General features: G+C 43.1%; 2 protein-coding genes across 3 annotated transcripts in view; one reads left to right on the top strand and one right to left on the bottom strand.

The window, feature by feature from the left end:
* Window positions 1-387: 387 nt before the first annotated feature.
* pnkp (polynucleotide kinase 3'-phosphatase) lies at window positions 388-10,438 on the bottom strand. Its single transcript, XM_056611328.1, has 17 exons — window positions 9,486-10,438; window positions 9,350-9,396; window positions 8,978-9,256; window positions 8,519-8,818; window positions 7,838-7,917; window positions 7,679-7,736; window positions 7,342-7,449; window positions 7,166-7,237; window positions 6,964-7,012; window positions 6,318-6,388; window positions 5,474-5,566; window positions 5,240-5,336; window positions 3,964-4,025; window positions 1,950-2,059; window positions 1,681-1,768; window positions 1,485-1,552; window positions 388-1,165 (listed from the first exon to the last, which is right to left on the bottom strand). The coding sequence occupies exons 1-17, from the start codon at window positions 9,664-9,666 to the stop codon at window positions 1,045-1,047; spliced, it is 1,884 nt and encodes a 627-aa protein (XP_056467303.1). The 5' UTR covers window positions 9,667-10,438; the 3' UTR covers window positions 388-1,044.
* The window catches only part of LOC130405971 (TRPM8 channel-associated factor homolog), a 21,738-nt gene continuing 16,828 nt past the window's right edge, over window positions 9,585-14,494 (top strand). The window contains exons 1-4 of one of the 2 annotated variants that reach the window (XM_056611320.1): window positions 9,585-10,187; window positions 10,391-10,551; window positions 10,841-11,673; window positions 11,921-12,137. In XM_056611320.1, coding sequence (XP_056467295.1) covers window positions 11,036-11,673; window positions 11,921-12,137 — 855 coding nt within the window. In that variant the 5' untranslated portion in view covers window positions 9,585-10,187; window positions 10,391-10,551; window positions 10,841-11,035. Of the gene's footprint in view, window positions 10,188-10,332; window positions 10,552-10,840; window positions 11,674-11,920; window positions 12,138-14,494 lie in introns of both variants that reach the window. The other variant, XM_056611319.1, reaches the window with a different exon arrangement.

Here is a 14,494-nt window from a genome sequence, read left to right as displayed (position 1 = left end):
AACTGTGATTATTTTAGTGCCAGGCCACGACCATTTTGATGCCTAACTCAAAATATGCTGATGTCATCTTGTTCACAATACAATCTTAAACAACTTTTGTATTGGACTCCTATATACGGAGTCCTATATACGGAAGAGGATTAGGGCCACACGTAAGAAAAAAAATAGTTCTGACTTTAAGGTCAGAATTCTGACTTTAAAGTCAGAACTACAGGTACCTGTAAGGACCAACCTCTGTGGGAGAGACACTTTGGTTTATGCAGTAGGAGGAAGAAGAAGAAGCCATTTCGTTAATGGAAGACCTAAAGGTGAGTGAAACTTGCACCAAAACAACACATGTTCCAGTTTCACTCACCTTTTGGTATTTGGTCTCTCTATGCAAATATGGGCAAAGTCTCATGACTGTTACTCAAAGGGGTAAGGAGATATGCCTGTTCAAAATTAGCATTTTTGAACTATGGTTAAACGCCATCTTTGGCCCGATCAGTGTAGTTTTTCTTCTTTCTTAATATTTAGCCAGCATCTAGAGCTGTGGAAACTTTCATAAAATGCGACACAGCAGTTTTTGCTGTTTGGGTCATTCTGGTGGAGTAAAAAAGACAGACAAATACAACGGGTTGCCTCGCACTTTGTGCTTGGTCCCCTAATCTTAATTAAATCCTTGAGCTTGAAAAATTGTCCAAAATGAGGTCTTTATTTTCATAAAATAATACAAATGCTTTTTCCCAGGACAGACAGTTCTGGTCCACATCAACACACTGAAGTCCTGGTTAACAAAAGGTTCTGGTAGATCATTTTCTTGTTAACTTTTCTTGTTAAGAAGGCATGTAAATGAATGAACAACAAAAAACGTTTTTTTGTTCAACCAACTCACATTTGGTTGAAAAAGACGGAAAAACGGTTGTTAACATACCGGTGCTTGTATTAAGCATTGGCTTTTAGTGAACAGCAACATCATTACATCTTGTTGATACCATGTGTAGCACTCTCATGGTTGAAGAACAGTTGTAGAGATCCAGGGCTCATGTAGGGCCAACCTTTCAATTAGCCTTCAGAAAACAGTCTGAACAGGCTTTCTGATTTGCTGTCTTTGAAGTCGGGGACAAAGTGGATCTGAAGGATCTCGGAGAAGCCCTCGGAGAGATCTGGAGCCACGTGGTGTTTCCTGTCGACCAGTCGAGTAGAGTTAGAGGGGAGGGTAAAAATCATTACATGTAGGCCCCACATAAAATAATCCTATTGCCCAAAATATGAACCCTAACAAACTAAAACCAAACTACTTCCAGGTCATACAACCAGGAGGTTCTTTGAAATGGACACACTGATCTTTATCCACATACAGAATACACAAGCATGAATTCAATCAGAAGTACGGTGGTGCAGATGGTGGATCTTTCTCAACTTCCCATGCGAGCAGCCATAGACCATGCAGCTCTGCACAGCAAGGCCAGGTGGCACAACTTCTCAGCCAGCAAAATACTCACTTGTAGCTATGGAAGATCATGTCGTTGACCTTGACGTGTTTGACATCTGATGGGGCCATCTCACGAAACTGCAAACCAACAGGAAGAGCACACAAGGTCAGTTCTTCTGCAAGGAACGTTTAACCAGACAAAAGGTATCAAGAAGGGGAACTCATTTAGGGAGGCCCTATAAAGAGCAATAGGGATATGTATATACTCTGTTATTGTGCTTGGCCTGCTCCAGTGATGCCGAGAAGTGAAAACAGCGGCATGGGACACCCGATGCTTTGGCCACATCTATGTATCTGGAAATAAAAGAAAAACATGAAGAATCACACACACACACACACACACACACACACACACACACACACACACACACACACACACACACACACACACACACACACACACACACACACACACACACACACACACACACACACACACACACACACACACACACACACACACCTCGTAAATTACCTTTTGCGCGACTCTGGGTCCGGGTTGGTGTTGTCAACGGCAGCACTTCGGCCCTCTCTCAGAGCCCGCTCACATGCAGTCACACAGCTCTGCCACGAACCCAGTGTGTCCTGACACAAGCACGCACACATAAAGCCAAACTCAGAATAAACTTTCTTAATATTATCATCTTGCTTAATATGACTGATCTCGAACGTATAGCAGGATATTAGGAATGACCTAATCATCATCCGGATCCAGCAGTCCTATCTTTAAGCAGAACCTCACACAACCTCCAATCGTCAATTCAACAACCCATGACCCACAACATCTATGTGGATGTTGATGGAAACTGTGCACTCATGTTGGCCACCGCTAACTAGGGGTGCAACGGTACACGTATTTGTACCGACCCGTCGCGGTACAGGCACTTCGGTGCCGTTAGAGGTGTACCGCGGTACGTAAATGCGGCGTACATAGCGTTAATATGGTGAATGTAAAGGCTTGTTTTGCGATGCAGAATTTAAAGCTTGAAGTCGGAGTTCCACCCGGACCGTTTAGCCAAAGTATAGTACTCCGACTCTGTAATCCGACTCCATAGCTACGGAGACCCCTCAGCAGCTCTCCGTTGGGATGTCGGATACGGAATGCAATTCGCCGCCCGATCTATCTTATATGTTGACTACAAACCATGTAAGCAGTGTTGTAAATAAACTTCCAAAGCTTTTCAAATCTTATTTGGTGTTTTATTGGTCCTTAAGGACGGTGCAAGGTAACAATGTACAAAGTAATTAAGGTGCAAAGTCAAACCGGAGAAGTGATTCAGGAAATGATTTTGTTAGAGGACCAATGATCACAGCCCTTGCCTTGGATGCGCACGTAAGCTATGGAGAGGGTCTCCAACAGGCTCTCCGGCTATGGAGAGGGCTCTCCGTGTCTATGTACAGCACTTTAACATGCACACTCTAGGGATAGGCAACAATCGTTGAACAGTCGAATAGTCTGAGTCACGTAGAATATCGAATAATGAATGTGACTATCGTTATTTATTACACGGCTCTTCTCAATGCTGTTGAACGCTCTGTTGACTTGCATGGGCCTTCACAACTTCCGGTGTTGAATAGCGTCCTCGAATGCTGGTAACAAATAAATTGTAAAAAGAAGTTTGACGTGTCTAGTTCACCGTCATGCAGGCTGTGTTCAGTTAAATAAATAAATAAATAGCGATCCATTTTCGGCGCATGTAGGTCTATCTGCCTAAGCCCACGTTGAAATAATTTTGATGTTGATTGTTGATGGCGCAGTTGTATGATTGATTTCATACAAATCATAAAAGCCTGTGTCATTGTGTGTGCGTGTATCCGAGGTGCGTGCGTGCGTGTGTGGGTGGGGGGTTCTTGATTGACAGATTTTCTAATTTTATTTGAATACTTCTCACCGAATAGTATTTTTGCCAGAAATGCTCATCCCTAGCACACGCATTTGAAAAGGCACCATCCAGGTGTTACTATCACTGTTGCTGTGGAAAAAAAAACAAGCTGTGCAAACCCAGCTCACGACACTATTTCAACAACCCCTGTCTGGGAATTCACAAAAGCAAATGCTATAACCAAGTTTATTGGTGTTTTCATTGCTGCTGATCTACGGCCATTCTCTGTTGTTGATAAACAAGTTTTTTCCGAGGTACGCACCGAACCGGTATCCTAGCTTAGCGGTAACCTACCGTTAACCTAGTTTAGCGTTGATTCTAATAAACATTGAGATTGTGTAATTGCTCTAAATTTTTAAAGTTTCTTACACTTCATTAGTGTAACATTTTTATTATTGTTTGAAAAAATTGGGTAACCTTCATTCTGAAATTTTCCACAGACCTTGTGCATTGGTTGTGTAGTTGGTTGAAAAATACCCCCCTCTAGTGTTAATTGGTTGTAATAATATTGTTTCATGAGGTGACTGACAAACCATGCCGAATGTGGAGGCCTTTAATCCAACATGCTGAATTGTAAATACTTCTACCAGTAGACGGAGCACTCACCCTGTTAATGTAAACATAGCCCTTTGGAACAACATGGGTGTGAAAGAAGGTGGATTTCCCAGCTGCAATAAAAACAGAAAAAAGCAAACAGGTGAGGAAAAATTGTCCAGAGAAAATAACGAGAAGACAAGTTAGGAATTCAAACCAAAAGAAGATTGACCTGAGACGTCTCACATTTACAAATGCTTCCCAATAGAGTCGAATAGATATTTAGAAATGTATCCAACTGTTTGGAAATATTAAAAAGCAGGTAATAAACTGCGTGGCCAGTGGAGCTCTGAGGTGGGAATAACGCACATACTCTGTATATAATATAGGTTACCCTGACTTTCAATACGTACAAAATGTGGTGGAAACTATTGCTGACTTTTTCCTATTCAGCCCCTGTGTCCTTCACAGGCCTGTAATAAGCCTGTCCAATTATTTAATTTGGCTTGAATTTAATTATTGGACGTAACTGGCTGTCTACCTGCAGGCCTACCTGTTTGCACTATTTCCATTCCCTCATTGAGCAGAACCTTCCCAATCTATTCTCCAATCCAGCCTATGGCTAAAGCCTGCGAGCTAGTCCCGGGTTTTGGGGGAGTGGCTTCGGAGGGATCCTTTTGGTGGAATTCTATCAACAAACCAGATTACCCTAGCAGATTTCCCCATGGTTGCCTAGCCTAGCTTTATGGTGTGTTCCAGAATCCTCAGACGCCAGCCTTCCAAATTGCACGTTTGACGTCACTTCCGGGCTCGGAGCATTCATAGCGTTCCTGTTCGTCTTTGTGATTGTGGCATGAAATCTGCTAGTCGTTGTTTATTGTTAGCTACATTAGCCGCTTTAGCAAACCAACCCGAAAACAAACACATCTTTACATTGTATTGCACGCACAGCAAGACCATGCAATGTATAAATTGGTGACTGTAATAAAGTAGCAATGTAATCAAGTGTGTAAGAGCATTTAAATTGACATTAAAATGACCTACGTGGTACAAATACAAAAAACATAAAATCTCTTCACGGGCGCAGCCATTTTGTTGAAAGCGTCATCACTGCTCTCGGTCTACTCTCAGATTTTCGAAAGACAAAGACAAAAAGGGGGTGTGCCTTCAAGAAATGCCGCAAGAAAGCTGGGAGATCTTCGACTTTCGACTCGGAAGTCTGGCGTTTGAGGATTCAGGAACACACCATTAGCTTTAAGCTTTAAATTAGGCAGTTTAGGAAATGTCATAAAAAGTGTGATTAACACATTGAACACTGAGCCAATCGTTTCAGTATTCTGTCACTCACACGCAGGGAAGCCTACAGCCACAATGACCTCCGTCTGGTCGGTGGTGAGGGAGGCGCTAGGGGGGTCGTACAGCCGCCCCCTGGAGTCCAACTTCCTCTGGGGGTTTGAGATGAGACACCCACACATGGTTTAGCACAGGTAATGCAGAAATGTATCGGTATGCCTCCAAATACAGGGATTCTGATTGGTCGATCAAATACTGCCATTCACTGTACACTGCAGAGATCACTCACAGGGTCCAGTTCAGGCAGGCTGTAGGGGGCGCTCTTCCATCGTAGGAAGTACTCTTCTGGTGTGTGGAACTGGAGCCCAAGGTTTAGAGCAAACTAGAGCGACAATAGGAACAGCAGGAATAGGTGGAGGTGGTAGGAAAAGTTAGCCTGGATACCAGCCTGAACTCCGCCCACAAAATATTTGGTCTGGGAGATTCAGTCTGGAATTGAGCTCGTTAGGAGGTATTAGGTCAGATCAAAAAGTGATCTGACCAATCAAATTGTAAGGGCGGGCTTTATACGTTGATGGACAGATGATACACATTAACGTAATCAACCACGTCACCAAAGAGCGCTCAGCGCTTTTACTTTTTTTCCCAAAAATGCTGACCGTGTTGCCAATTCTTTTTACAAAACAGGCATAAATCATTTATGTCCATCTTCTTTTTCTACTTCTTCGAACGTGCGCTCAGTTGAGTTAGTTTGAGAATAGCTGTGCTTCGCACAACATACGTCACATACTACGTTGCTCTGATTGGTTTTAGGTCTATCCAATTGAGCAAAGAGGCATTTTCCTTCCTGGTTCCGCCCTATAATCACAGCCCAATGGTTCGGTCTCAGACTCATATTCTGACTAGAATTATGAGTATGACATCGCCAGGCTAAGGAAAAGTGGTAAGTCATAGTTTAATTGAATCCTTGAGGCTTGGTGTTAAAATACCAGGTTGGGCACATGCTTTATGATGACTCATTCCACCCTATTCAAGAACATTATTCACCTGGGTCAATTAGATCACCTCATGGTGTCAAGGATTTATTCAAGTGGGTGAGAGGGCAGGAGGTTGGAAACAGATGCAGGTCTCACCAATCGATCGCTGCAGGAGAAGTCCTTCTTCTTTTTGCCTGGAGCCCAGTTCACCGGGCGACCCGCTGCATCTGGAATCAGAGACAACAGAGCAGAGCATCACGCGCCCGTTTTCGTGTGTGCGAGCAGTAGGGCTTTGACTTTTGCCCAAAAAACATATTCGAAGTTTGTTGGTTTATTAATATTAATATTAGAATATCTTTGAATATTGATTAATAATGTTTTGACCATTGAATGCCTTCAGTAAGACCTGGATTGGGCTTTGCGAGGTTTGTTTACCGCGCTGCTATGGTTACCGGTCTTGCGTGTTCCAACGGTTTATTAGGTTTTTAATAGTCTCGCAAAACCAGACCAAACTACAGCAAGTAGAATGGTTTTGGTAGGTTTTTAATAAATCGCTGTCTAATCAATTCTTCATTCACTGCCTCTACCGTGGTCATTACAATATTATGAATAGACTGCGTCGGGTTGAACAACGTCTTTCCCTCTTTGCCTGCCCATAACAGGTTTGAATATTAAGGGCTGCCTAATATTCGTTTGAATTTTGATTTATTTTTTGATATTCTAATTATATTTGAATAACAAAGTTCGGAGTCAAAGCCCTAGCGTGCAGCGATGGATACAGTGAGACATCGTGTAAACTCACCTCCGACATAAAAACTTTGACATCGATCGACAGTCACGCCACTGTTGGCCTAAAGGGAGAAAAAAATTCCCATGATTGAAAAGATGCAAGCAAGATAATATTGCAGAAGACAGACAAAACGTGGTTTGATTCTTGACTCGAATATCTTCATGACCGTTACTTTTCTTTTAGGTGCTTTCGGTCATATTTTACTAAAGTTTACCTTTTCACACAGGTGTGTCCACATCCCAGTTACTGGCTTACGGAAGATTCCTGGACCAGTCGCAACAAACACCTAGACACACAGCACACGTCAGTCATAATACAGACGTCACTTTGGCTGCTGTGCACAGTAGTCTGTCAGTATGCTTGACAGCCATGTAGAACAACGTGAACCACCTGAACAGGCAACTGAAGGCTACTGAGGATGTCCTCCACTTTGGATTTAAAGACGTTAGGGTTCAGTTTGCCTCTGGCGATCCCCATCTGGTTTGTGAAGAAAACCACCTGCAAACAAAGTGGAGGTGGAGGATTGTATTTGTAGGAATCTGCTTAAAGTGTTTCACCGTTTTAACAGTTCTTTGATGTGAGGCCCACAGCAGTTTGGTAACTAGGGTGACCACTTGGTTGTCACAGGGCTAAACAAAAAGGGAACCTTGGCCTTTACATTCATGTATTGTAATAACAAAGGAGGAGAGTGGGCAACGAGTTCTACTGCAATGTCACTCATCCTTACCTTGTGTCCTTTTTGCAGCAAGCTAGCCAGCCTGGGCTGAATCTCAGAGAAAAGAATCCTATCAATGAAACACACAAGAAAAAGACAAAACAGTGAAGTGAACCACATAGACGAGAGAACAAGACTAACCCAACACTTGGAAAGAATTGCATTTCTTACCTCCAGTCATCTGGTGCCGTAGGAAATACTTTGCCAGACTTGGTAGTGATGATACAGCCATCTATATCAAACCCAGCAATCTGGAAGAGGATAGGATATAAACAAATCGTTGAACAAGATTCAGGAGATAGAAAGACAACCCCATTGTTTTGGAATTTCGATGTAGATCATTCCTGTCATACTCTAAATATACTAAATATATACGAAACTAGTGCAGTGGGTCACATGGCACCCGTCCATCATAAAGGACAAAACCATTGTGGGTGATCAACCAACGCAGCCGCAACTCTGGGCTGCACCAAAACATCCATTTCCAATATAATTTTTCAAAATGGCATCCTTGTTTTACTACTTCCTAGAGCCCACCAAGAATATAAACAATGGCAATACATAATTTTGTCTTTGGAGTCAATGTACGTCACTACTCAGAGTTTATGGATAACAAAACAGTAAATCGGCGTACAAATACTCTCACGTCTCATCAAAAAGACCAAAGTGCTATATTAGCATTTTTTACATTCATGGCAGTCAGCATGCGTAATGCTCCTATGCAAAATCTGTACAAGGAATTCATCTTCTTTTTCATCAACTACACCGGTAATGGATGTTTGAGTGAAGCAAGGAGAGTGGTTTGATCATCTAGTGATCAGTATGCTGCTTTAAGACAAGGTTTCTCCTCACCTTCTCTCTGCCCCTGACCCCGGCAGCAGTGTAGAGCAGCAGGTTCCCAATCTGCTGCCAGTGGCTCTTTGGACAAACCGAGGAAGACAATGAAGGCGTTGATGCAGATGCCGCCAGGGGGCCATTGGGGCTGCTCCCCACCGTGGCTTTCTCTGCCATCTTCTGCAGCTTCCTCAATTTCTCCTCTGCCACACTCTCCTCCTCATTCTGTCTCTCAGTTGTTCCCCAGGTGTCGGAATCTGCCTCATCTCTCCTCTGGCGCTTCGTGTCATTGTATCCCCCGTCCGGGCTCAGCGACCTCTTAAGTGTGCAGAACATATGGAACCATACAAACATTATACTATGTAGGACACTGTAAACAAATAATTTGTTTTATTGCATGTGGTCCAATTGCATTTTTGAATTGTATGTGTGTATGTTGAATTTGGATATTGGACCAAACATGACCCAATATTGTACCTTCACAGGAGAGGAGCCAAAGAAATCTTTGATACTACGTTTGGGTCCGAAGCTTGTTGGCGTCTCTTTCCCTTTTCCGTTCCTTGCTCCTTTGGTCTTATCGCTTGCTTTCAGACTTCCCAGTGCACCGCTAGAGATGCTTCCATTGGAGCTTAAATTGTAATGGAGTTTAAATGGATGACTCTGGTTAACCAAGAAGAGGGTGCCTCCCTGGGAGAGCTTTCCTGATTGTCCTCTGACCAGCTTCTCGCTGTCCAGGAAACAGGGGTTAGGGCCCAGCTGCAAAATAAAAAGGTTTTATAGTATTTAGACATATGCATGGAAAACAATCACACATATTTGGACGTTGATTTAGAGGCGTGTATCTCAAACCTGGGTGATGAGTACATCTTTTCTCTCGTAACATGCCACCAATTTAACTAAAAAATAAAAGGTAAAAATATCAACATCCTACAAACACGTCTACTTACAAGCATGTATTTCCAACACACAAGAGACTCACTCTTACCCTGGTGCCTGGAACACTTTCTGTCAGTGACACCGCTCTCTGGACCTCGACCCAGGATCACAGCTCGTCCGTCCGCCAGAGGGACAGAAGCCCCCGAATCGCTTACAAATGTGCAGGACATCGGGGGAAAGGAGAGAACAGGATAAATGCATGCAGTACCACCGTTGTATGCAAGGAACATAGGATATTTTAATGGCACATTAGCTTCATGTTGTTAGAAACACGGACAACTAATAATCGCTCGGCCGATAGAGCTTCTTGTGTTCAGCGGGTGTGTCCGGAAAATAGATCCGTGTAGAAACGAAGGATATGTGGTCCACGGTTTTAGGTTCCGCTATTGGGTTGTCAATACCATTACCAATCCGCTTTGTATCATAATTTGGTCTAAGTTCTTGCAAAGAAAAGCTTTCCAAATATATCTATGTTAAACTGGTTTGTTTGGGTTATTTATTTCGTTTTAGGGTTTAACGTTAGACAAACAGCAAGCTCAGTGCGTTTACCATTTTCGAAATTTACATGAATCTACCTCACTTATGTTATGCTAGTTATGGACTCGTTGGGCTGACGTTAATATATAATAATAATGACAATAATATTAATCGATAAGGGTTTTGTGGATTCAAGGCAGGACGGGCTGGTTTTTCAGCTGACGCATGAGTATTGTTGTCGGAAGCTTTGGAAACACCCCGTTTACTTTGAAAGGTGAGAAGTTAGTGGCCGAAACTCGACAAAGTAAAATTGACAATTTAATAAATATTAAACGGTTGTTGAATGCGGTCTTTCTCAAAACACCCTTTGGGTAAACATGAACTAACAATTTCCGTGGTACAATTCGTCTGTGAAAAAGGTTTTTTCCGCAACCCCTGTTGTCCGGGGAAGATTATCATCCACCACATATTCCACAGGGAGTGGTTGCACGAGTACCATGATTGACATCACGGAAGCGTCAACGTCACCTGTCTTTACCTGTTCTGTCTCGTGGTGTGGATCAAGCACTTGCGTTCACTTAGTTGTTCCCGTACCGGCACTGATCTGGAGCAAAGGGAGGCAGGACCCCATCCTGGAGGTAAACACATTTGTCTTGGTTGGTTATTATTAAGATGTGCTATGGTAATGTGTTGTAAATGCATTATGCCTCTACTATGTCTGTGCCTTCCATACGCATGCAAAACCACATTTTACAAAGTTGACATAATGAATTGTGACAGTACGTTAATGGAGGCCAATGTCAACATCTATAGTAATAGTTATGGTTGAGTTTTATGTTCTTAAAGCACATATTTATGTTTTTATAGAAACATAAAAGACAAACTGAGTTACATTTTATGAGTTTTATTATGTGCTCTCCATTCCAGGAACTACGACTACCTTATGCTTCACCAAATAAAAACAAGGATACTACATCTGCTTCACCAAGCTTTCAGCTTTGATTCAACAACCAGGGTCAGAGCCCTTTAAATTGGGAGAAACCTTTGCTCCAGTTGTCCCGCCTACACACTTCACACTCCCATAACCCTCAGAGTATTGCTCCACCCCACCCCAGCCTAATTATGGGCACCCTGTCTCACCATGAGAAGGCCTACATCTCCTTAACCTCAGGCCTGAAAGAGCTAGACCTTCGAGGGCCGGCCATCCCAAGCGACCTGGTTCTGATAGGAGACCACGCCTTCCCTCTGGCCATGAACGCCCAAGGCCAGGTGCTGATGGCTGCCTCCCTCTTTGGGCGTGGACGCATGGTAGTCCTGGGTCACGAGAGCTACCTGACTGCCTTCCCCGCCCTGGTGGAGAACGCCCTCACCTGGCTCAGGGGCGATGGATCTGAAAACCCCCTGGTTGGTATTCACCAGAGCTGTAAGCCAGTGGCGGATAACCTCAGCCGGTCCGTGTTCCAGGCCCAGATGGTGGGGGGCTTCCTCCAAGACCTGGGGTTGGGGGTGTATGTGGTGGATGCCTACAGCATGGCTCCTGATGTGAAGTCCCTGGTGGAGTTTCTGAAAGCTGGAGGGGGGCTGTTGATCGCAGGGCAGGCCTGGTCCTGGGCTGGACAACACCCCAAGCAAGATGTTCTGAAGGCCTTCCCAGGGAACCAGGTGCCCAGCGTGGCGGGGATCTACTTCTCTGAGCACTGTGGAGAGGTTGATCTTCTGCCCGTTTATCCTCAGATTCCAACCTCCTGGCTGGCTGTGGTGTAGGTTATTTGTTTGTTTTTGAGCATCAGCATTATTAGACTTGCTTTGCTTTTATCTTTACTTTATTTGACTTGGCTATAAGTGTGATACAAGACCACTCAGCATATGTGATGATACAGACTAGGGACAACGTCAAGCCAACTAATCCAGTAAAACAACTCAACAAAATATGATTTTAATTTTGTCTGTTTAGGTTAAACCCATTGTGATGTTCCTTGTTCTCTTTCATATATTTCCATAATCCAGAATTGGCAAGGACTTTAAGGATGATTTGGAGTACCTTCTGCAGGGCGTGTCCGAGTTGGACATCAGCGGTGGCGCGATAGCCTCCGAGGTCCTCGTCCACGGCCCTCTGGCCTTCCCCATCGGCACCACCCCGGACGGAAGGGCTTTCCTGGCTGGAGCCTACTATGGCCGGGGCCGGGTCATCGTGACCACACACGAGGGCTTCATGGGCCGGCAGGTGGGGTGAACAACATCTCCGCTACGGTTTGGCACTTGTGCACAACTGTTTGGATAAGGGGAATAGATAATCTGACCCAACGTAAGGCAACACAATAGGCCAGTTCAGTATCTGACAAAGGGAAGGTTGAAAAGCATGCAAGCATACAAGCTAAATTTGAGTAACTACACCGTTTTAAAAAGAAAATTACTTTTCTAATTCCCAGAAACACGATTAGTAGACTTTTTTAAATCAAAAGTACGTTGTTGCTTTGAGACGGTGCATGGTATACTGCAAGGGCGTAACCATGGTTTAGACATTGGGGGGGTCCAATTTTTTATTATTATTTGTTAAGTGCATTGCCTACAATTCTATATTTATATATGAAAATGTGGACATTTAGAACATAGTTTCGAGGACTACATTGACCATTTGAATTCACAACTAAAGGAATAGTGTAATAATGTAATGTCTGCCCCGCCCCCCCCCACACACACACACACACATACATACACACAGGCCCGTCGCTATGGGCGGGCCGTAGGGGGCCGGGCCCGCCCCCCACAATGCTTGTGCCCCCCCACTTGAGGCACAGATCTCAAAAAAAGAAAAAAATATGTATATATTATCTAATTATTTATATTATTAACGCTCCGTTCACTTGCATGGGCCCTTCACAACTTCCGGCGGTGAATTATATTTGATAATTCACCGTTGCGTGTTTTGTCTGTCAAAAAGGCTTGCTAGTCTTAATCAGAAAATCCACGATTACCAGCTGTGTTATAACATGACCAGCTAATAATAATAATAATCATTTTAAAATCTTGACATAATCTGTCAGATGACTATTAGATAACAGTTGACCACAAGGCGATTCTAACTATGCCGCCTCTTGAATTTCTTCATTTTTTAGTCGGCAGGGGCTTGTAATTCTGCGTAACATGATAAGCATGATAAGGTGCAAGGAGCAGAAAAAGTTTACATGGGTGCCAATTTTCAGTTGAAAAAAGACCCTGGCATTATTTTATCAGCTGAGGGCGTATTCATTGCCATAACAACTGAGCTAATCAACAAGTACCACATGTTCTAATACTATGAGGCTCATGAAAACACCCTTTATTTATTTTAATAAGTCACTTATTTTAATTCAAATAAACATAATACCAAGGGTCATAAGTTTTACAAGAATTTTGATCGTACAAAGTCATGACAGAGGGACTTGGTGTCTTTATTCATGCTTGAAAGATGAACATATATATTTTTTTTGTTTTAAGTTGTTGCAGAGGTTATCTCAGCTAATTTTATTAATCTAAATAAATAAATATTAGCAGGTTCTCAATAGTAGGCTATTTCAATTCAGGGAAGGCGCAAAAAATTATCAGTCTCCTAGGGTGGGAATGACAGAAAATAATTGAGAGCCACTGGTCTAGAACATGTTGTACTTGTTGATTAGCTCACGTTGTTATGGCAATGAAAACCCCCACAGCTGATAAAATAATGCCAGCGGTTTTGTTTCAGCGGTTTTGCCTGCCTGTCTCTCTCCCTGTCTCTCTGTGATGCCTGCATTGTGACCACACGTCATTTTATCAGAAAAAACAGCAACTCATATTTTAATTAGGCTACTCGTTTTATTTGCTCACACATTTAGCTCGGTATCAAGCTACTAATTGTCTGGAGAAAAACGTGTACGCTAAAACAAAAATTAGCACCCTTTTTTTTTTGCATCAGAACAAGATTTTTTTGCATCAGAAGTTTTATAAAAATGTATGGGTCCCTGAAAGTGAGACAACGTAGTTTATTGCTCCCGAAATAGTGGTATGTTTCTCATATTATTAATCTTGTACATGTTGTACCAATTTGTTTCAGTAAATGTGTAAATAAAACAGGACTTTATATGCTTCATATACACCTGTGGCTTCCTGGGGTTGAGCCCCCCAAAAAGTCAGAACCTAGAATCGCCCCTGCTTACTTTAATTTCTAGTTCATCATCATGGATATTCATAAGTGGTTGAAAAGCCCACCAACAGTCTAATAATCAGTCAAATAATTTCCTGGACCCATCAAAGGTAATCCCTCTCCTGCTATTAGCTGGAACTGAAAATTAATGACCCCCGGATTCCCCCCGAAGACGGAAAATGGACAATAGCAAACATCCTTAGCACATTCAACTGTGCACTCCAGGCTATGCCGACTGTTCTCACAGCCTACACCCTTGCCCTAACTTTAGGAGCTTCCACAGCAATGTGTGAAAACTAATTTTCCACGTTGAAAAACGTCTCCTCAGAGCATCGGCGCGGTATGCTGCACAGACGCAAGGCCCAGCTGATTCAGCTTGCTTTTGAAAAGGACCTAACTCACAAGTTTACGTCTGAGTGGAA

The sequence above is a fragment of the Gadus chalcogrammus genome, chromosome 16 (assembly GCF_026213295.1).
Source record: "Gadus chalcogrammus isolate NIFS_2021 chromosome 16, NIFS_Gcha_1.0, whole genome shotgun sequence".
Classification (NCBI taxonomy): domain Eukaryota; kingdom Metazoa; phylum Chordata; class Actinopteri; order Gadiformes; family Gadidae; genus Gadus; species Gadus chalcogrammus.
The sequence above is the reverse complement of the archived record's forward strand: the minus strand, read 5'-3'. Positions and strand labels throughout refer to the sequence as shown.

Excerpts from the sequence above, each read along its gene's own strand:
- pnkp (XM_056611328.1), bottom strand. The coding sequence starts at position 9,666 with ATGTTCCTTGCATACAACGGTGGTACTGCATGCATTTATCCTGTTCTC. Across the intron at positions 5,567-6,317 it reads TCTCCTGCAGCGATCGATTG|TTTGCTCTAAACCTTGGGCT; the intron begins GTGAGACCTGCA and ends TTGTCGCTCTAG. Across the intron at positions 1,769-1,949 it reads GACCCAGAGTCGCGCAAAAG|ATACATAGATGTGGCCAAAG; the intron begins GTAATTTACGAG and ends TTTTATTTCCAG.